General features: G+C 41.1%; 1 protein-coding gene across 3 annotated transcripts in view; it reads right to left on the reverse strand.

The window, feature by feature from the left end:
• Nucleotides 1-785: 785 nt before the first annotated feature.
• Nucleotides 786-22685, reverse strand: part of robo4 (roundabout, axon guidance receptor, homolog 4 (Drosophila)) — a 34846-nt gene continuing 12946 nt past the window's right edge. For 2 of the 3 annotated variants that reach the window (XM_023269713.3, XM_023269715.3), the window contains exons 6-19: nucleotides 22517-22644; nucleotides 20230-20345; nucleotides 19916-20147; nucleotides 19689-19810; nucleotides 18392-18572; nucleotides 18008-18205; nucleotides 17157-17199; nucleotides 14411-14523; nucleotides 12518-12844; nucleotides 12294-12398; nucleotides 9818-9965; nucleotides 8530-8760; nucleotides 8031-8380; nucleotides 786-2097 (exon numbers count right to left, since the gene is read on the reverse strand). In XM_023269713.3, coding sequence (XP_023125481.2) covers nucleotides 1916-2097; nucleotides 8031-8380; nucleotides 8530-8760; nucleotides 9818-9965; nucleotides 12294-12398; nucleotides 12518-12844; nucleotides 14411-14523; nucleotides 17157-17199; nucleotides 18008-18205; nucleotides 18392-18572; nucleotides 19689-19810; nucleotides 19916-20147; nucleotides 20230-20345; nucleotides 22517-22644 — 2476 coding nt within the window. In that variant the 3' untranslated portion in view covers nucleotides 786-1915. The remainder of the gene's footprint in view (nucleotides 2098-8030; nucleotides 8381-8529; nucleotides 8761-9817; nucleotides 9966-12293; nucleotides 12399-12517; nucleotides 12845-14410; nucleotides 14524-17156; nucleotides 17200-18007; nucleotides 18206-18391; nucleotides 18573-19688; nucleotides 19811-19915; nucleotides 20148-20229; nucleotides 20346-22516; nucleotides 22645-22685) is intronic. The other variant, XM_023269714.3, reaches the window with a different exon arrangement.

Below are 22685 nucleotides of genomic sequence, written 5' to 3' on the forward strand. Positions count from 1 at the left end.
TGTGGGGTTAGTTTCCGGGTTCTCCAGCTTCCTGTACTCAGTTTTGTCTTCAGAAAGTGAAAAGCTGACCTCAGGTTGAGGTCAGGCAAAAGCCTTGGAGATTTGACAATATATATAAGGACATACAAGACTCTTGGATCAATTTCATTGTATATTTTTGGTCATTATCCATTTGTACTGTGACATGCCATCCAACCTGCTGGTTTGGTTGTTAGCACCATAGCTTCATAGCAAGAAAATCCTAAGTTCACATCATAGCATATGGGCCTGGGATCTTTCTGTGTGGAGTTTGCATGTTCTCCCAGTACATGTGTGGGTTCTTTTCTGGGTACTCTGGCTTCCTCCCAAAGTTCAAAAACATGCTGAAGTTAATTGGTGATTCTAAATTGTCCGTACGTGTGAATGCGAATGAGAATGCTTGTCTGTATATATAGCCCTACGATGGACTGGTGATCTGTCCAGGGTGACCCCTGCCTTCACCCTAAGTCAGCTGGGATAGACTCCAGCCCCACCGCGGCCCTATTGAAGATTAAGCGGTGTATAGATGATGGATGGATGGATGGATGGATGGACGGATGGATGGATGGATGGATGGATAAACTTGTTCTTGGCACTTCAACTCCTTAACATTCAAAATCTCTGTGAGAAACAACAAATACAGCCTTTGCATGGCATATATTTCAAAATATAATGAACTACTTAAGGGCATGTGATTGTGTTTTTCATGTTTTTTTTTTTACTTTCTGTGTCACAAAGAGAAATAATTCAACTCCAGTCAAATGCAGTTGAAAAGTTTCCAAATGTAACCCAACAGAGACTTTTATTTCACAGCTCAAGTCCTTACAAAACGTCAAACTTGATTTCAATTGATACAATGATTTTATTCCAAACTATAAAAACTCTCTGTAATGTAAAGTGTATAAAATACAATGCAAATTCTTACAAAATGTTAAATTCTACTAACATTAGTGAAAAAGCATACAAGACTAAGCTACGCATATAGCATCAGAATTTCAAAAACTAAAATTCCAGTTATTTAAGATAAAACCTTCAGCCAGCACAATTAAACACTTTCAAATTTCTTTTCTACTTCTGCTATTGCCATCTACAATATATTGCAAATTTGTGTGAAATTAAGAAATGGACATGGTGTATGAAGACATCAATACTGTTATAATATAAAAGAACTCTCAGCATGTAAAATGAATCACCAAACAGGACAGAAAATAATTTGGAATGTGTTTACAACTCTTTAAATAACATTTGTTATACATACATATACATTTGATAGATACAAAACCACATTGCTATGCGCTGTTTGAAAGGACTTCAGCCCTAAAAAAAGAAAAAAAAAAAACAGCAACAAATGCATGAAAACAGAAAACAGACGTGTGTTGTGAGGAAATCTCAAGCACTGGATTTCTTCTAATGACTGCTTTTTCACTTTCTCACAGGCCGTCTTTGTGTCTTTCTGGCCTTTTCAAAACACACTGGGAGAGAACATCCCGAGGGAAGTATCTCATTATCCTCTTCTCTAATGAGAGGAATAGATATGCAGAAAGAAAAAAAAAAACTTTAGCAACTCTATGGAAGTCATTTCAAGGATGCAAAATAGTAGCCGGACTGCCCTGAGGTAAAATGGAAAAACTATTACAAATAACATCAGATGTGCGTCTACTTGCAGAGGTGTCCCAAACATCAAGGAGTTGGCTCTAATTCTATTACAAAGCCAGATATTTATCTAGTCACGATTGGAAAATCTTCAAACCCTGAATTGTTCAGACCTCAGAAATGTTTCCCACACTTTAGAGAAATTGAAACTGTTTCATCACTGCGTCTGTCCCCTCTGCTGGTCTTGGGAGGTGTTTTTGAAGCTCTCTGCTGTATTGTTTCAGACACTGTCCTAGCAGAGCCCTTAAGTGTCAAAGGGTTTGGTGCTTCTGCCGGGGTAGTGCGTTCTGTACTGGGCCTCCATCTCCTCCATCCAGGCTGTGCTCCAGTCCCAGGCAGGAACAGGCTCCAGCTCCCCGAACGAGTCGCCTTCTGCACGGAATGATGGGTACAAGGCGCTGAGCGGGGAGGCCGGCGGAGAGAAGTCTGAACACAGAGACGGAGGACGACATGTTGGCAAGTATTTCAACATCAAGTTATTTCCTTGTTGGGTTTTTGGGGAGGTGGTTTAGAAAGAAACCTTTGCTGCCTTTGGAGAAGCATAAGTAAACATTTCTAGACTTCTGAGGAGCACCTCTCACTCTGATTCTCTGGGGGGTGAAAGCAAATTCACAAGCGTCTTTGAAGCGGCTGTCACTGAAAATAAAACTATTCTAATGTGTTTGCGGCACAAAAACACAGTGTCAAATCACATTTAATATTCGCCACTTTCCGGATTCTCGGATACCAGCGCATTTCAAAGACCTCAGCAAATGTAGCTGTCCAGAGCTATTAAAATTTATTCGAAGCTAGACTGACATGTTGATATTATAGAGGCACCAGTTAACGTCAGTTGTAAAAATGCATGTTGCACCAGTCTGCAGCAAACCTTTTCCTGCTGCTATAACAGGATTACTATAAAGTGTTTCTACCCTTCAAACCTCCAGTCTCCAGATAGACACGCTCAGCCTAAGTGTGGGCAGAGCTTCTGTACTTGTAAATGTAAAGCTGAACAGTTTCCTAACTTTTCTCCTGCTGAAAAGGCTTCCATCCATCCATTATCTATATACTGCATAATCCTCATTAGGGTCATGGGGGCTGGAGTCTATCCCAGCTGACTTAGGGTGAAGGCAGGGGACACCATGGACAGATCACCAGTCTATCACAGGGCCACACATAGAGACAAATAATCACACTCGCATTCACACCTATGGACAATTTAGAATTACCAATTAACCTCAGCATGTTTTTGGACTGGCTGCACAGTAGCTCAGTGGTTATCACTTTGACCTTGCAGCTAGAAGATCCCCAGTTCGCACCCCACCTTCCTGGGATCTTTCTGTGTGGAGTTTGCATGTTCTCCCTGTGCATGCGTGGGTTTTCTCTGGGTTCTCCGGCTTTCTGCCACAGTCCAAAAATATGCTGAGGTTACTTGGTGATTCTAAATTGTCTTTAGGTGTGAATGTGAGTGTGATTGTTAGTATGTGTAGCCCTGTGATGGACTGGTGATCTGTCCAGGGTGTCCCCTGCCTTCACCCTAAGTCAGCTGGGATAGACTCCAGCCTCCACCCCAGGACCCTAATGAGGATTAAGTGGTGTATAGATAATGGATGGATGGACTTCAACCAACTGGCCACTAGGGGGCAGAGATGTTGTCCATCTTGATATTTAGTCTATGGTGTTGCTTAGTTGCATAGTTACTCTACACATCTAACAGCAGCTATAAACCAAGAAGGAGCAAAATATGATAAATAACCACTTTATTAGACTTTAACAGCAATGAATTTTTAGCGACAATTATATTTTCTAAGGATCAGGGGAAGAGCGCTGGTCTCTGGGATAGACCCAGCCCCCCTTGACCCTACAGAGGATTAAGTGATGTATAGATAATGGATGGATGGATGGACAATATTTTGTACATGTACTGAAGAAAAAAACCCACATCATATTAAAACCTACTTAACATAAACACATGATCTGATTCCACAACTGTCCAGATCTTATAGAGAAAACGTGGTCACGGCTCTTGGTCAGCCGGTTGCCATTTGCAGGTAAGAAGGTTAGTGTAGCTTCATCTCATCCAAGGCTTAGAACTCACAGTATTAAATTTTAATGTCAGCCATTGTGGGAGTACATTATCAGCTGCAGAGAAAACACTTAGGGGTTTTTGCACTGTTTGCACTGCTTTATGTGTGAAAAACAACCCAGGCAGAAAACAGCCAACAGTGTCCGTTTGGCAAATGGAATAAAGCTGGATGGTGCTGCAAGAGGAGAGACAGAGTGACTGATGAGGTGACAAAGGGGGACAGGATGACTCATCTGGAGGTTCAATTTGCTGAAAGGTCCTAAGTAATTGCCTGGTGCCACCAGGTATTAGACTGAATGTCTTTGTCTCTTGAAACAACAGACACATGCATAACCATCTGTGGACACAAACAGAAAACCCACTCAGACATGAATGTGCACACACTCTTCAGTGAGCAGACACACACACACAAGCTACAGAGGAGCGGTAACTGCACAGAACATTTCTCTTTGTTACAGAGATTCGGCATTAGAATCAAAAGAACTCTGAAAACTAGCTTGTGGTGTCAGTGTGCCTATAAGGCTGCTGCATAGTACCAGCTGGGATCATTAGCAGATGAAGGGCCCCATCTAGTGGAGGCCAGACATGAAGACACGGGACAGGAGGCTCTGTATGACCATCTTTCTCTTAGTTGTTTCAATAAACAAAACAGGATCTAAAAGAAGTATGTTTCCAAACTCTGCAGGACATATCCAGTGGATCATAACATGGTTGACAGGGATTTACTGGAAAATTTTACCATCAAAATCATTGTAATTAAAAGAGAAAAAACAGACATTATTTGAACTTGTCATTATTGGCAGACACATAAAACCAAACAATTAGGGCTCATGAGTCAAAAAGGCTGGAAACAGTTGTCTTAAAGCAAACGTCTGGTGATATTCCATAAGTGTTACTGCTTAATGTTACTCACTTTAAATGTTCTAGTTTTACTTCTACCATGCAGCACAAAATGGAATTGTCATAGGAGCTATTTATAAAGACAGATTTCAATTTATTTTCTAAAAGTGTAACTGTGATAAATTTGTTTACTTTATTATTTTGTAAAATTAAAAAAAACCCACATATATATATATAAATACTAGCAAGGAGGCCTTCTTCTCAACACTTTGTGGAGTCATTCAGTCATCAAGCATATATTTTGGATTACTCTTTTTAACCAGAATATACCTAAATCGTAAAGTGTGTAACTGTAATATCTAGGAAAATGGTATTGGTCTGGGACTCATTATTGGCAGATAAGAAATATGAAACGACACGGATCGGATTGTGGACAAACAAACTTGATCAGGTCATCCTTAGTCCATACATTTTTCAATGACAATAATACAAAATCTTTGAATTTCCACAACATCAGTGTAAACATTTACTGGTTGATCATATGTGGTTCAATCTTTTATTTTTAATGCTTCTGTATGGGAACTACTGCCACAGTGAAATGGTTGTGCAAAAAAAATAAAAAAATAAAAATCTATCAGAAAAGTAGCAGTTACTGGATGTAACTCCTGTTATATGAAAATGTGCGCAGCCTTTAAGGGGCTTTACTGTTGGTTTAGGGTGCTAGGAACTATTGTGTAAGGTGACCAGACCTGGCCCCCCTTGACGTTATCCCTGATCCTTAGAAAATATAAGTGCTGCTAAAAATTCATTGCTGTTAAAGTCCAGTAAACTGGTTATTTATCTTGTTTTGCTCCCTCTTGGTTTATAGCTGCTCTTAGTTGTGTCACAAAAGTAACTACATCATCCTCTCGTAGCATCTTAGAATTTTTAATGGTCCAGCTCCTTCAAAGCAACAGACTGTATATCAAGATGGACAACATGTCTGCCCCCTAGTGGCTAGTTAGTTGAAATACAACTCAAAATTAAATAAATATGTTGCCAAAGTTCCAAAGACTTGTGACTGTTGGCAACAGAGAGAATTGATATATGAAATAATGCAGTATTATATAAAAAAGTGCTATGTAGATACGCTAATTCAGATGACATTTACAGCTGTTTATGTAACCGAGTGTTTCTAAGGTCAATGTATGACTGTGTGTTTAGATGCTATGTATCTCCTGTGACTTAATCAAATCATTCCTTCTCTGCCTCCTGAACTCTCATATTCTTACCAAAATTTTCTAAAATTTAAATGCCTCTCTCTTGTTTACAGCTTCCATGATAAGCTGTTCTCTCACCACTTCATACTTCTAGGGTCTAAACATACAGTGTCCACAAATGGACAGTGAAAAAGTGGGATCATGTTGCAGGAAGGGTTTTAGTGGGTTATTGTGACTCTTTAGAATATGCTGTGGCTTTTCTACAGCTAAACAAAGACAAGACTGAGGTCCTAATAGCAGGCTCTAAAGCTAACTTGAATTATTAAAAATCTTATTATAAAAAAATAGCTAATCTGATCACAAAATATCATATACTACCAGTCAAAAGTTTGGACACACCTTCTCATTTAATGTTTATTCTTTATTTTCATGACTATTTACATTGTAGATTCTCAATGAAGGCATCAAAACTATGAATGAACACATGGAATTATGGAGTAAACTAAAAAGTGTGAAATAAGTCAAAACATGTTTTATATTTTAGATTCTTCAAAATAGTCACCCTTTGCTTTGATTACTGCTTTGCACACCCTTGCCATTCTCTCCATGAGCTTCATGAGGTAGTCATCTGAAATGGTTTTCACTTCACAGGTGTATCTTGTCAAAGTTAATTTGTGGAATTTCTTGCCTTCTTAATGGGGTTGCAACCATCAGTTGTGTTGTGCAGAAGTCAGGTTGGTACACATCCATCCATTATCTATACACCGCTTAATCCTCATTAGGGTCGCGGGGGGGCTGGAGTCTATCCCAGCTGACTCAGGTGAAGGCAGGGGACACCCTAGACAGGTCGCCAGTCTGTCACAGCGCCACATACAGAGACAAACAATCACTCTCACATTCACACCTACGGGCAATTTAGAATGATCAATTAACCTCAGCATGTTTTTGGACTGTGGGAGGAAGCCGGAGTACCCGGAGAGAACCCACGCATGCACAGGGAGAACATGCAAACTCCATGCAGAAAGATCCCGGGAAAGCTGGGATGCGAACCAGGGATCTTCTCGCTGCAAGGCGAAAGTGCTAACCACTACACCACTGTGCAGCCCCTTGGTTGGTACACAGTTGACAGCCATATTTAACATCTGTTAGAATGAATATCATGGCAAGAACCAATCAGCTAAGTAAAGAAACAACAGTCCCTCATCACTTTAAGAACTGAAGGTCAGTCAGTGTGGAAAATTGCAAAAATTGTGAATGTATCCCAAAGTACAGTCGCAAAAACCATCAAGCGCCACAATGAAACTGTCTCACATGAGGACCACCCCAGTAAAGAAAGACCAAGAATCACCTCTGCTGCTGAGGATAAATTCATCTGAGTCACCAGCCTCAGAAATGGCAAGTTAACAGCACCTCAGATTAGAGACCAGATAAATGCTACACAGAGTTCTAGTAGCAGACACATCTCTACATCAACTGTTCAGAGGAGACTGAACCAATCAGGCCTTTATGGTCAAATAGCTGCTAAGAAACCACTACTAAGGAAAAGCAACAAGCAGAAGAGATTTGAAACACAAGGAATGGATATTAGACCAGTGGAAATCTGTGCTTTGGTCTGATGAGTCCAAATTTGAGATCTTTGGTTCCACCCACCGTGTCTTTGAGCAACACAGAAAAGTGAACGTATGGTCTCTACATGCATGGATCCCACCGTGAAGCATGGAGGAGGAGGTGTGATGGTGTGGGGGCTATTTGACCAAGAAGGAGAGTGATGGAGTGCTGTGTCAGATGACCTGGCCTCCACAGTCACCTGACTTAAACCCAGTTGAGATGGTGTGGGATGAGATAGACCACAGAGTGAAGGCAAAAGTCCCAACAAGTGCTCAGTATCTCTTGGAACTCCTTCAAAACTGATGGAAACTCAGTTCAGGTGACTACCTCATGAAGCTCATGGAGAGAATGCCAAGAGTGTGCAAAGCAGTAATCAAAGCAAAGGAGGGCTATTTTGAAGAATCTAAAATATAAAACATGTTATGATTTATTTCACGCTTTTTTTGTTTACTCCATAATTCCATATGTGTTCATTCAGAGTTTTGATGCCTTCAATAAGAATCTATAATGTAAACAGTCATGGAAACAAAGAAAAACCACGAAATGAGAAGGTGTCCAAACTTTTGACTGACAGTGTATGTTTTTAGAGATTTTGCTGCCATCCCAAACAATCAGATCTGATTATTGTGATTTCCTCCTCTGCTTACCTGACAAAGAGGCTCCACTCATGGTCTCTGCCGCCACAGCCAGTAGACGGGCAAAGTTGCCGCTGTCGTTGGTGTAGCAGCTGTCCACGGAGCTGATGAGACTGGTGCGGGCGCTGGCCAGGTTGCTGTCCATGACTGAGCTCCAGGTGTTCCAAATTGAGCTGTCCCAATCGCTGTAGCAGGAGGAAGGTGTGCTCTGGAGGCGGGCATGACGCAAGCCAATCGGCGGGAGCTCAGGTTCGTCAATGGCGGTGTCATCCTCCATCTGAGTGGAGCGGACCGGACCGCAGAGGTAGCCCATGGTGGGGGTGAAGTGGTGGGGCAAGGAGGGACGCTGCTCAGGGAGAACACTGTTGACAGAGAGGAACGGCAGCTAACTACAGACTGTGTTAATGTAGTCTGCACACAGTATAAGTTAAATATCAGTTATATCAGTGTGTAACTGTAATCTGTATGGTATTAACTGTAAAAGTCAGCTACATTCAACACCAGTCTGTACCTGCATCTCTCCGGTTTAGGACTGAGCTCCAGGTACTCAGTGGCCTCCTGTGCTGTCAGTGTGCCACCCTGTTCACTTTTATCCACTGACATGGAGTACGATGCAGTGGACAGGTGGCTGTAGGAGGGGCAGCTGTTGGTGGTTGTTCCTGGTTGCCCATGGTGACCTGATGTAGGACATATTGACTGGAGAGAGCCCATGTCCATTGTTAGCTTTGTGGAGCGACTGGAGCTGAGGGAAATATGTAAGACACACAGAGAAGAAACATCATCTTCCCTGTCAACTGAGGGTTCAATTAAAAATGATTTTAATTGTGGACTAATCGGTCGATTCTTTTCCAAATAAACTGATTAATTGCTTGGACTATAAAATGTCCAACAATATCTTAAAATGTCCATCCCTATTCCAAAGCACAACATGATGTCATCAAATGTCTTGTTTTGTCCACAAGCCAAAAATTATCAGTTCACTGTCAAAACAAGCAAAACTAGCAAATATTTGCTTTAAGAAGCTTTAATCACAAAAATGAGACATATTTTTCTTTAAATATTACTTAAAAATATGAATCATTGAGAACTAATAGGTTCATTGAGAGTTATAGCTCTACTATAAATCTTAGAAATTATAAGAACACATACTGTTCTTCAACTCTTAGTCTCTTACCCTTGTCAAGATGTAAAAGTGTGTAAAAAATAATTTAATGTGCCAACATAGGAGTTGTATTGACCTTCTAATCTAGAGAAAATAGGTATATTTCTCAAAATGTGAAACTATTGTATGAAATGGCTCAGTCCAAAGATAGTAAAGTCTACCTAAGAGCACTTCTATGTTTCATGAATTAAACAAAAAAAGTGTGTTTGACAAGCAAAAGGCCTTTATTTCAGTAGGCTACACAAATAAAACAAGAACAGCACTCAGGGGGTGCAGTACTGCTTTTCAGCCATGCTGTAATTTACTCCCCCCCACCCCCCAAAAAACATATTAAACCCGTCTCAGGGTTCAGTTTAAGCCACCTTCATGCTTACTCAGCCAATCCACACAGTGAGTTGAAAAGTATAGAGCTTATTTTATTGCATTACCTGAGAAGTTATATTGGTGGGTCAATTAAAAAATCACTGGTGGCGGGGCCACAAAATATTTTCAACCTCAAAAGGGGCTGAGAATTGTACAAAGTTTAACAGCTTTCTGTATGCAAAATGCATAGGAATAACTGTGCTAATCAGTTCAGCACAAATAAAACAGATTCTATGATCTCACACCCAGTCTGAGCTCTCCATCTTTGTCTTACCCTTCATCTGAGGTGTAGCTGTGTGTGTCTGTGGTGTCCTCTGTGGGCATCGGCGGTGGGGGAGGCAACATGTCTACTAGGTGCAGCGATGCAGAGTAATGCAGCAGACGAGGACAACCAGCAGCTTTATCACAGTCTGGATGCCCACCTGGATAGACAAGGTCAAATAAAATATATATTATAGCTATACACCGATCAGCCACAACATTCTGACCACTGACAGGTGAAGTGAATAACATCCATCACCTTGTTGTAATGCAACGTTCTGCAGGGAAACCTTGAGTCCTGACATTCATGTGGATGTTTGACATGTACCACCCACCTAAACGCTGCAGGTCAACAACTTCCAATCCTCCACCTTCCCATGTCAACAGCAGTTCTTGATGCTCTTCCACCTTCGGCAGGACAATGCACCCCGACACACCGTAACAACTGTTCATGAGTGGCCCAGCGAACACAACAGAGCTAAGGTGTTCACCCGGGTTCCACACTTCTCAGATTCAAATCTTACTGAGCATCTGTGGGATGTGCCAAGATCAGCCTGATCTAGGTAGGTCCCACCCTGCAACCCACAGAATCCACAGAATTCACAGAATTCACCCAGTGCCACAGGACATCCCCAGAGGTCCTGTGTCCATGTCTCACTGGATCAGAGGAGTTTTAGCAGCATAAATCAGCTAGGCAGACTGCAAGATTGTCGTAAGCACATAAAGACCTGGATGACCTGTAATTCCCTACTACTAAATTCAGACAAGACTGAAGTCATTGTATTTGGCCCCAAACATCTCAGAAATTCGCTTTCAAAGCATATAGTTACTCTGGATGGCATTACATTGGCCTCCAGTACTACTGTGAGGAACCTCTGTGTTATCTTTGACCAGGACATGTCCTTTAACTCACACATAAAACAAATCTATAGGACTTCCTTTTGTCACCTGAGAAATATTGTAAAAATCAGGAACATCCTGTCTCAGAGTGATGCAGAAAAACTAGTCCATGCATTTGTTACTTCCAGGCTTGAATATTGCAATTCCTTATTATCAAGATGTCCTAATAGCTCTCTGAAACATCTACAGCTGATCCAAAATGCTACAGCGAGAGTACTGACAGGAGTTAGCAAGAGAGATCATATTTCTCCTATATTGGCTTCCCTTCATTGTGAAATCCTGAATAGAATTTAAAATCCTTCTCCTGACATACAAATCTCTTAACAACCAACCTCCATCGTATCTTAAAGACCTTATAGTACCATATCATCCTAGCAGAACTCTTCGCTGTCAGACGCTTTGCTGTAGTTCCCAGGATTTCTAAAAGTAGAATGGGAGGCAGAGCCTTCAGTTATCAGGCACCTCACCTGTGGAACCAGCTCCCAGTTTGGGTTTCGGAGGTGGATAGCCTCTCTATTTTTAAGACCAGGCTTAAAATTTTCCTTTTTAACTTGGGTAACCCTGAGGGGGTCAGATGGAGTCTGTATGTACACGACTGACTTCTTTTTTGACATCCCTTAGTTATGCTGCTATAGGCCTAGGCTGCTGGGGAACCTCTCTGGATGCACTGAGCCCTTCTCTAACTACCTATGTATTTACTATATATTCCACTATTGCATTACATTCACTGTGTCCCACTGTGCCCTTTCTCCAAGTGTCCCTGGTCCTAGATCTGGATGCTTCAGATCTGTGGTTGCTGTCCCACCAACTGACTTAGTCTCCATCATGTCCACTGTGGGATGCTGCTGCTGACCTTCCTCTAGTCCACTGCTTCCAGCTGTCCATTTCTATCAATCTACTCTGCATTGCCCTTGCTATACTTGATATGCTCATCTACTACTGTTTGAATTTTACTACCAGCTATATATGTAGTATATTTAATGCCAGAGCCTTGCACCAGTTCAATGTTGGCTTGTACTTTGTATGTATTATCTGTATTATTCTTATCATGCATGTATCCCAGTGTGTATTATGTGTTTCCTTGTCCCCCACTCCTCTCTTCTCCCATCCCTCTCCCTCCCACTCCCTCACCCCCTCTACCTCTTCTGTCCCTTTCAACCACATGCTCTCAACCTGCCAGCCAGCAGCAGATGGGTCCCCCCATATGAGCTGGGTTCTGCTCAAGGTTTCTTCCCATTAAAAAGGGAGTTTTTTCCTTGCCACTGTCGCCTTGGGGTTTACTCTGGGGGTTCAGGCGTATGGCTTCTGTAAAGCGTCTTGAGACAATCTGAATTCTAATTGCTGCTATAGAAATATAATTGAATTGAAGTGAATTGAATTGAATAAAGGGGACCAACACAATATCAGGCAGGTGGTCATAATGTTATGCCTGATCGATGTATATATTTAGAAATATCTCATTTTAATTTTATTCCATATTCTGGATTATTAAGGATTTTTTTAAGGATTATTACAGTGTGAGGTGAGTGAGGACAAGTAATAGGGGTTGGTGTGTAGATAATAATGACCGAAATGAGATAATTGAGTACCGTGCCGGGCTGGTGGTATGTGACTGAGTCTCTGTTTGTAGACACTGGATGGACAAGCCTGGTTCCTTGTGGACAGGATGGGGACGCTGTTCACTGCATGCAACTCTGGGGGGAAAACAAATGAGTCGGTCTAGTCTTGACGGACAAAACATGATGATGACGAAGGGAGAGAAAATAAATTTTAGCCGGGACAGTCACATTAACAGCTATCCACTACTATTCACCTTGTTTGCTGCAGTTTTTTTCCCATGACTCCCTCAGCACACCCATCTTGGGCTGGGGTCGTATGGCCTGTTTCCATGGCAGAGCCTCGCGGCCACTGAGAGGTGAGGACTTGGCAACAGGCTGAGTGAATATCTGGATAGTCTCGGCTCCTTGCTGACTGGGCAAACCATGAGGCCTTTTAGGGCAACGTCCAGGACTGTTGAATGTCTTGAGGCCGCTTCCCATGAGGTCCACATAAAAAGTTCCATAAACACCACAGCTGTCAGTCACAATGGGGACAGCTGACTCCATGCAGGTGTTGTCCTTTTTGGATGACACTGGGAGGCCTAATGAAACAAAGAGAATCACAAACAGAAATTCTGGGGGCACGATTCTGGTAATCTTTGGTAAAGGAATTTGTTATCTTTAAGTACTAGTAGTACAAGTGGATTTCACAAAAGGTATTAAGGTCTGTTTCATGTCTTTTCATATTCATTTGATCTAAGTTTCTATTAGCCAGTTCTATTTTGGATCCACGTCCAGGTTGGTAAAATGCTTGGAATTGTTAAGTTTTACAGCCAACAGTGCCCAGATAGCAGGTGACCCATAAACAGGGGCTTTAGTCCCTGACACAGCAGTCATGGGTTCAAATCCAGCTGATGGCCATTTAATGCATGTCTTTCCCCAACTCTTCTACCCACGTTTCCTGTCTCTCTCTCTTCACTGTCCTGTATAACAAAGGCCAAAAAAAAGGCCAAGTTTTACAGCAAACCAATCCCATACTGAACCCTTTACCAACACTCTGCCAAAGCAGACATTGGCAAAAGAAAGAAAGTGCTGATGACTTACACAAACACATGTAAACTCAGCAATACTGTTTGTTACGTTCCTTGGTGTGTTTGTGTGGAGGTAGGAGTGGCCAGGTGCACCTGTGGCTCCTTTACAATCAGGAATGTTAAAAGCCGGGCCACCTTGATTGTCGTTGCCAGTGGGCCAGATCAGCTGCTAGCGTGCTGAGTCGCTGTCGTAGCATTCGACTAAAAGCCAAGAGTGTGGTGCTTTGATTTTGGAGCAGCTTTGTGTTTAATAAGCTCACTTTGTGTTGAATTTTGGTCTTGTTGTTTTTTTTGTAAATAAACTATTTTTTTGTTACACGATCAGCTTTCCTGCCTCTTTACCTGTTTTTTCTTCATATTTGTTACTCCCCTCATCCCCTAGTTCTCAGAGATGTTACACTGTCATAAACATACATGGTTTTACATTACAAAGTCAATGAAACAGCTGCAACATGCAATATTTAAAGATGGGTAGTCATAAAGTAGTATTATTATCGTTTTCACTATGATGTTTTAACTTTATCCTCTGCAGCTGCAGCAGAGCTCACTAGCGAAAGGTGACAACTGTTTTTCCTTGCAGAAAAAGTCTAAATGAGACATGACAGGGTTCATGAATGTCACTGAGCACTGTTTAAATACAGTGGGGTTCAAAGATGTAAGACCTTTACTAAATGTGTTTCTATTTTGCCTTTGGTTTGAATTTAGTAGAATGTTTACAAACAAATGAAAATATTAAAAAAAAACACCTGACTTTGAGTCCTTGTATGTAAATTGCAGAATCTCTTACTATTTGATGGCCTGCCTTTTGTTTCAAACACAGCAGCCCATGAGCTGAATCAACTTCTTGTTTGTAAAACACCTAATAAGCCATGTTATCCAGGCATCAGAAGAAGAACATTTTCTAGTTTCTTCCCTTCTCTATGCAGTAAATTGAAAATGTTTGGATAGTGGACAAAACAAGACATTTAAAGGCAACTTGATTACCATTTTATCCAAAGCGAAATAGACGTCACCACCAACTTAGAGGGATTTTTTTTATTTTTTACTCTTCTCTGTTATTTTACAATCAATACTCACTGGTGCTCCTGATCCCTGGGTGTCTCTGACCCTGGGCCCATAAGTCCTGGTATTTCTGGTTAAAAGCAGGCCTCCAGCTTCCAGAGATCCATGGTGAATCTGGAGCTGCCATCCTGTAGAGAATGGCAGGACGTGGCATTTATAAGAAAATCCAGCCAAAATGATTTAAAATGTGTAAACAAAACCAAGATGTTTAAGATGCTTTTATATCATTTTTTGTGAAAAAAAATAAACAGGTTTTATCAAAAACTAATCAGTTTTATCAACCTTTTATGCCAATGAATAGGGGCCGGGATTTACATACCCATGTTTGCATTATCGTGAAGATTCATAATAACTTCAAACTTGATATTTGAAAAATATCTTAAAATAAAAATAGATAATTGTGTCTTGATATCACTCCTATAAACTGGGCACCAGCTATGTTGTTGGTTGGATCCAAATTCAATCCATTCTTCTTTATCAATGTGATCTGAGATTTGAATTTTGTGAACAAGAATTTGTCTTTTGTCTGTGCAGTGTTGAACACGATGAGCGTTTAATTCTCCTCCAATGAGTGATTATGCTCATCTAACCTCTAAACAGAAGTGAGGAGGGGCTCACTGCTGTGGGGGTGATACATCTGTCTCTGAGGGTATAGTTTCTTACTATTGCACAACTTCACATACTGTTAGTAGGTTTGAGGGTGCTCTAACACCTAACCTGTTTAGTTTGATTCAAATCAGCTCTGCTCAGATTAACTGTTTACCTTGGTTTGGGTTGATGTTAAAGCTGCAGGTAAGGGCTTGCTTGTGTGTTTGTGATGTCAAATTTTGAGTTGTTAAATGATTTTGTATGGACACAAAATCTTAACTGGTATTAAATCCATCTGCTGATCATCAAATGTTAAGAAAGCAATCTCTCAGTCTTTGTACCCACAATGTCCAGCCTATATTTATACAGTCATGTCCATAAACATTTAGACATTGACACAATTTTCAGCATTTCGGCTTCATACACCACCACAATGAACAAGTTTTTTTGCCTTAAAAATAACTCCTTAGGTGTTTTCTCAGTATGCTTCTGGTCATTGTCCATCTGCACCATGAAGCACCGTCCAATGAGTTCTGAAGCATTTGGTTGAATATGAGCAGATAATATTTCCCCAAACACTTCAGAATTCGTCCTGCTGCTTTTGTTACCAGTCACATCATCAATAAATATAAGAGATCCAGTTCCACTGGCAGCCATATATGCCAACATCACCATACTACCAGCACCATGCTTCACTGATGAGCTGGTATGCTTTGGATCTTGAGCAGTTCTTTCCCTTCTCTAGACTCTTCTCTTACCATCATTCTGGTACAAGTTGATCTTTGTCTCATCTGTCCATAGGATCTTGTTCCAGAACTGCACAGGCTCTTTTAGATGTTTTTTGGCAAACTCTAATCTGGTCTTCCTGTTTTTGAGGCTCACCAGTGGTTTACACCTTGTGGTGAACCCTCTGTATTCACTCTGGTGAAGTCTTCTGTTAACTGTTGACTTTTACCTCATGGAGAGGGTTCTTGATCTGGCCAACTGTTGGGAAAGGTTTTTCTTAAACAGGGAAAGGATTCTTCTATCATCCACGACATTTGTTTTCTGTGGTCTTCTGGGTCTTTTGGCGTTGCTGAGCTCACCAGGTTGTTCTTTCTTTTTCAGAATGTATCAAACAGTTGATTTGGCCACACCTAATGTTTTCACTGTCTCTGATGGGTTTGCTTTTACTTTTCAGCCTAATGACGACTTGCTTCACTGACAGTGACAGCTCTTTGGATTTCATTTTGACAGTTGACCTCATCAGATTCCAAACACAAATACCACACTTGAAATGAACTCTAGACCTTTTATCTGCTCCTTGTAAACGAAATAATGAGGGAATAACACACCTGGCCATGGAACAGCTGAGCAGACAATTGTCCGGTTACTTTTGGTCCCTTAAAAAGGTGGAGGGGACATATAAAATATGTTGTAATTCCTACACCGTTCACCTGATGTGGATGTAAATACCCTCAAATTTAAGCTGAAAGTCTGCACTTCAAGCACATCTTGATTGTTTCATTTCAAATCCACTGTGGTGGTGTACAGAACCCAAATACTGAAAATTGTGACAATTTCCAAATATTTCTGGAACTGACAGTATAAGATTATTTGGTGATCATGGCAACATGCATGCAGATCACCATGTGAGTGTGGGAAGTGTGTCGAACTTGTGACCCCTTAAGTTTGGTGGTCACTCATTAACAAATGGGAGAAATGTACAATCACACAAGAATTATCCTTTCATAATATTATGGTATGAAATACATCTTTATTGTCTAATATCTGTTTATCGCTGGTTTTAGGACACAAAGCCCAGTTGTAGTCTCAGTTTCAAATTACCAGTTACCAGTTATAGCTTGGTGATTTCTGTGATGCAACAAAGAATGTTAATAAACTGTCAGGCCCAGTAATGTGCTGTTGGTCACCAGAATCAGATTTTCCTATGTGGGTCCTCAAAACAGAAACACTTTGAGGAATTGACCATCCTTAACTAATTCAGATTTAGAATCTGAATGAACACATGCAGAATAATTATCGAATCTACTTATTGAAACCAGGGCCTTTCAAATCTCTTTTGAAATCCTTTAACAGTTTGTTTGGTGAGGGATGTCCTGTTTTTATTTCACTCTACACGTCAGCAAATTTGAACTGTTTAGCGTAAGACAAGATATTATTTCCACTTCACCTGTGTTTTATAATGAGATCTTCACTGGCCAGTCTGCGCAAACCTACAGAAAAAGAAAAACATCAGCGAACAGCCTTTATGTTCTTTTGACATAACCATACCACCAACTATACGACTTCTCTCTCCCAAAGTTTGGGTCTTGTTCTCTCTGCAGGTATCCCTGGATGTGGGGCTATGTGTCTCTGATTTGCAGTTATTGGCCTCACCACCTCAAAGGGAGTTGTTTTTCCTTCCCATTTTTAATAAGTTCTTGCTCGAAGGGAGCCCAAAACAAACTTCTGGTTCCTCTGTGTAAGTTTTGTAAGGTTGCCTTACAATGTAAAGTGCCTTTAGGTGACATGTGTTGTGAACTGGTGCTATATACACTAACATTCAAAAGTTTGGGGTCACTTAGAAATGTCCTTATTTTTGAAAGAAAAGCAGTTTTTGCAATTAAGATAACATTAAATTAATCATAACTACAGCCTAGACATTGTTCATTTGATAAATGACTATTCTAGCTGGAAACGTCTGATTTTTAATGGAATATCTACATAGGGGTACAGAGGAACATTTCCAGTAACCATCACTCCTGTGTTCTAATGCTACATTGTGTTAGCTAATCGTGTTGAAAGGCTAATTGATGATTCGAAAACCCTTGTGCAATTATGTTAGCACATAAATGTAAGTGTGAGTTTTCATGGCAAACATGAAATTGTCTGGGGGACCCCAAACTTTTGAACGGTAGTACAAATAAAAAAGAAATGTATTGATTTGAACGTAATCAGTCTTGAAGTCCAGCAGACGTAACTGAGATTCGATTTTAACATTTTAATACAGAGCACCTTTTGAACAGTGGTCGGCATACACACCTTTAGCCTTGCCATGCCCTGGTATCAGGTGGCCTGTCCTGCTGTGGCGTCTGAAGAGGTAGACAGCTGCAACCATCAGAATACACCACAGAAGAGCACCAATGCTGCCGATCAACACTGGGTTCTGAAACAGGGCCAGGACATAAGACAGCTCCCGCCTTTGGCTGTCTGACTCAGGAAGCCCATCTAACTGTGGATCTGAGTAGCAAACCAGAGGCACATTCATTTAGTTAGAAGGCTGTGATAAATTTTAATAAAAAATTTGAAGGCGAAGTTTGAAGTTTAATGAAAAGACAAATCAGCTTTTTTTTTGTGTTATATCACGCACTTAGACCACAATGTATTTTATCAGCACTCTATCCCAATACAGAAATAAATACTTGCTCTTCTCACTGATGGCAAATCCATGAGGGTCACTCAGCAGGCCTACTCCAGCTCCATTGACTGCTGCTATGGTGATCCAGTATCGTTTCCCTGGTTTGAGAGTAGAGATATTAAGGTTGTGGTGGCCACTATCCACCGTCCAGTTTTGGAACTGCTGCTCCTCAGACTCCACACACCACACCTGGAGAAACAGTTTGCATCTTTAAGAGAGATAAGGACACGGATCCCTGAATAAATATTATATTACTAAACTTCTCCTGTAGGTTCTTGAAGATATTCCACCTCTCATCCAAGTCAGTTCTAACTGACTAATGGGGAATTACAGAATTTATAGTAACTCCAGCTCACACGGCTAATGGTCCGTTAAACCTCCAGGACTCACCTGCCTCAAGGTGTGGATTGAAAGCAGGAGGTCCACCAACAACGACAGCAACCATGGTGATGGAGCTGCCAGTTTACACAACAAAGGATGTGAATTTGCCATGTCAGGAGTCACTCAAGATGTTCACAACAGTGAAGCTCTCTGGTGAGAGACCTAATTGCTGCATTACAGGTACTTGAAAACTGGTGTCGTAGACCCCTTCCTCTGTTTAGAGATGGTTGTTCCAGTTTGACATAGATGGCTCTGGTCTGTTTTCAGTTTGTCTGTTTGTGCCACATTTTGTCATACAGCCTCCGATCTAGTTAGCCGGGCCACAGACTGGGACTCTCTGACTTCTCAGACCAACTGAGACAATTAAACTACTGGTATACAGGAAACTACTAATATGTAACAAACAAGGCTTTGACTTCAGAGTCTTGATCACCCCGTCAGCGTTATTTAGCAGTACCAGTGGACAGTTGCTCAGTAACTTTTTATTACAGAGTCTACTCAACAATGTTTTACTCTACAATACACCCATCACTCTCAAAACAAAAACTTACTGTTTAGCTTTGTCATAACCCCACACTCTACCTGTGCTGCAGGTGTAGTCAATATAAAGACGCATTCCACGGTGCATCTGCTTTGCAAGTCGCCTGCGTACGTTTCCTGTTCATTGAAGCAACAGCTTCAGTAGGATAACAACCTCCAGTTTGTACACTCCTTGATCGTAATGCATGACGGTGAGGGCTAAGAACATTCCTCCCATAGAATGTTTTGTTTGTCCATTTTGATTACATGTTGTAAGGTATTGGAAAATGTTCACTCTGAAGGTTCTCGCATCTTCTAAGAACCTACAGTTTCTTCCACTCTGCTCCAGAGGAGATACAACACTTCTGAGTGTCAGGGTCTGTAGAGCTGTTCTATTGTATTTACCTGGTACCCCTGTATGATGCCATTGTGGGTTTCATGAGGAGGAGGCTTCCAGCTCAAATGTACGGTGTTGTTCTGTCCATGGCTCACTGTTACGGACACATCCAGTGGATAGGCACTGGGCACTGTACAAACAGAGATGACTATCACATCTGCAACATAGTTGAACTGTTTATTCAACGTAATTAAAACTTCTGTATCAAAAAGCAAAAGGAAAGATTATTTCCAACCTGTTTCAGGTACTCTGAGGTGCTGAGTGTTGCTCTCCCTCCCATACAAGCCGCTGCCATAGGGCCGAACTTTGAACTCGTACTTGTAGCCTCTCTTTAAGGGGCCCACCTGCGCTTGGAAGAGGGCCGGTGTCACCTTCTGTGCTGTCCAGTCTGAGGTGGCCGGCAGCAGAGAACGGTACAGAACCTCAAAGCCATCGAGGTAGTGGGGTTGGGCTGCGAGGGACTGGAGCTGGTCAGAGACAATACACAACATGGATCATACACCTCTATTCCTGTAGTCTGCCAGCTGCTCTGAAACAGCTTTTCCATACCTTCCATTGTACTAGGGATGTGTTAGAGCCAGGGGCCACAATGGTGATGTTCTCCAAAAGGACTCGCAGGGCTGACAGCTCTTTGTGGAGGTCTTTCTGTTTGGCTCTGGCAGCATCTGGAAATACAAATGTTGCAGTCAGTTACACATTACATTTCTTTTAAAAGATGCACACACAGTGTACACTAAATCGTCACTGGGCAGGGTGGGAAAAAAAAAGAATTTTTTTCTTAAATTTTTTAAGTAATGTGTGTTTTCTCTAGTTCACTAATTGCCCTGTTTTTTTGCAGTCATCTGATTGGATGATTTTCACGTCACCCACATACGAGATGATTCCAATAGTTTGTAAAGACGTCCTGTTTCTGGGCAGAGTGCTTATCACCTCTCTATGTATTCTACTAGAATTACACTGGCTTTTACTCTTAATCCCTTAATAACTGCGCACATTTCACAGATCACCGGAGATTGCTTTTCTGAATGCATTATCACCTAGACTAATGATCTTCCAGACAACAGTCATGACCCTCCCTGGGGCCATATCTATCATGTGCCCAAGAGTAGAAAATTGCTTTTAGCTTTCAGGTCTTTGTTTTTGTACTAAAAGCATTTCATCAGCTTTTTTAACTTAGGAAGCCACTCCTCTCTCTTCTGATATTTAGGAGAGATCCAGAGGCCGATAGGAGTCATCAAAAGTATTTATGTCTGACCTTGGCGAAAACAGACAAAAACACATGCTGTTACTTGGTGGATGACACCAACAGACCCAGCAAACTGATTCAGAAATCTGACTCGGTCTTGGTGTTGGAGCTGTGCATGCAGTCTGGAAAAGGAGGAAGTTGTCAGAACTTCTCTCCATCATGGATGACATCTCACCCAATTTCTACTCAGTGTTGTGGTCAGCCAGAGGAGCACGATGAGTCAGAGATTTCGAATGACTAAGTACTCACTGAATGCCACAACTGTTCCTTCCTTCCCGTGGCCTTTCCGTTGAAGCTGTATAATTTTTAAAAATTTTTAGAATCTACTGTAATTAGTATTAACTTACATAAAAATGTTGCAGAATTACGTACTTTCTGCACATCTGTATTAATACACCACTGCTCCACCTAGTCCTGAATGACAGTACAGCATATGAGGAGGAGCGCAAACTGCCTGTTTTAGCATTTTTGTTTTATTTAATTTTATACGTACATGTACTTCCCTACAAAACCATCCCATGCATTTTAGAATAAGTAATGTTCTCTACAGAGTTATTTGACGATCGGCGTTAGTTTGTCTGTCCGTCTGTTTGTTTGTCTGTTAGCAACATTACTCAAAAGGATTTCAATGAAATTTTCAGGGAAGGTCAGAAATGACACAAGGACCAAGTGACTAGATTTTGGCAGTGATGGACCCATGGATTTGTTAAAGATTTCTGCATCATTGCCAGATAGCGACACATCGTCACTGTAACTATGACTACAAGTGAACACTACGTCAGCTGCCTGCTGTTGATCATATGATTGTGATCCTACTATAAATCAACTGCTGCAGACCACAAAGTTTTTCAAGATCTCATCCATCGGAAATCATAAAAGCACCCTTGACGGAGTACTGCGCTCTCTGAGTGTTTTTCTTGGTATTTAAATCATCATATTGCAGAAAAACTAAATATTACAATTGTGTAATTTTCCAGCATCATGCAGCCGTACACTAAGCCCTCAGAACCCCAAAAAATGCAGGTGTGTTTTCTGTTGGAAAACTTAATTGAATCTAGCATTCTCTCATTGATATGCAGGTTCATGTAGAAACATGTTCCATAAGCTTTACCAGGTAACCTGCACGTTATGGAGCACCTCTGTGAGCATGAGGCTTTTACTGTGTGCTGCTCTTGAGTTATAGTAGTCACAAGAATGTTTCTACAAAATCACAGACACCAGCATCATGGCATAATGTAGTTTTGCAATATATCCTCATAATTCATGAGTATGGAAAAAATGGAAACATCACACAGTGCGAGGATTAGTCAATTTCCCTTCTGAAAGTAAGCTTGCATCATTATTTCTGAAGTCTCACTCTGCGGTAGAACATTTTGAGTCTTAGTTCAAGCTTCACTGACATTCAAGGAGTGATTCTGAGATGCTTGATACATACAAGCCAAGGTCAGTCACAATAGCAAAGAAGTGCTTTGCAATCAAAATGCCCTGTTCTTCACCTTATATCTGTGCACTCACATTAGCTGCAATGACAAAACCTCTACAGATTTTATTTGTTGCAATATGTAAAAATGCATTTTGAAACAATCTCACCTTCAACTACCAGCTGTGCACTTGAAGTGATCACCCCGATGTCATTGACAGCAGTACAGGTGTACCTCCCGGCGTCCTGGGCTGTCACATAGTGGATCTGGAGAGTCTGGTCTGGGTTGACAAGATATCTGTGCACACATATATAAAACAGTTCATTTCACATGTATTA

This window comes from Amphiprion ocellaris, chromosome 14, assembly GCF_022539595.1.
Source record: "Amphiprion ocellaris isolate individual 3 ecotype Okinawa chromosome 14, ASM2253959v1, whole genome shotgun sequence".
In the NCBI taxonomy this organism is placed as follows: domain Eukaryota; kingdom Metazoa; phylum Chordata; class Actinopteri; family Pomacentridae; genus Amphiprion; species Amphiprion ocellaris.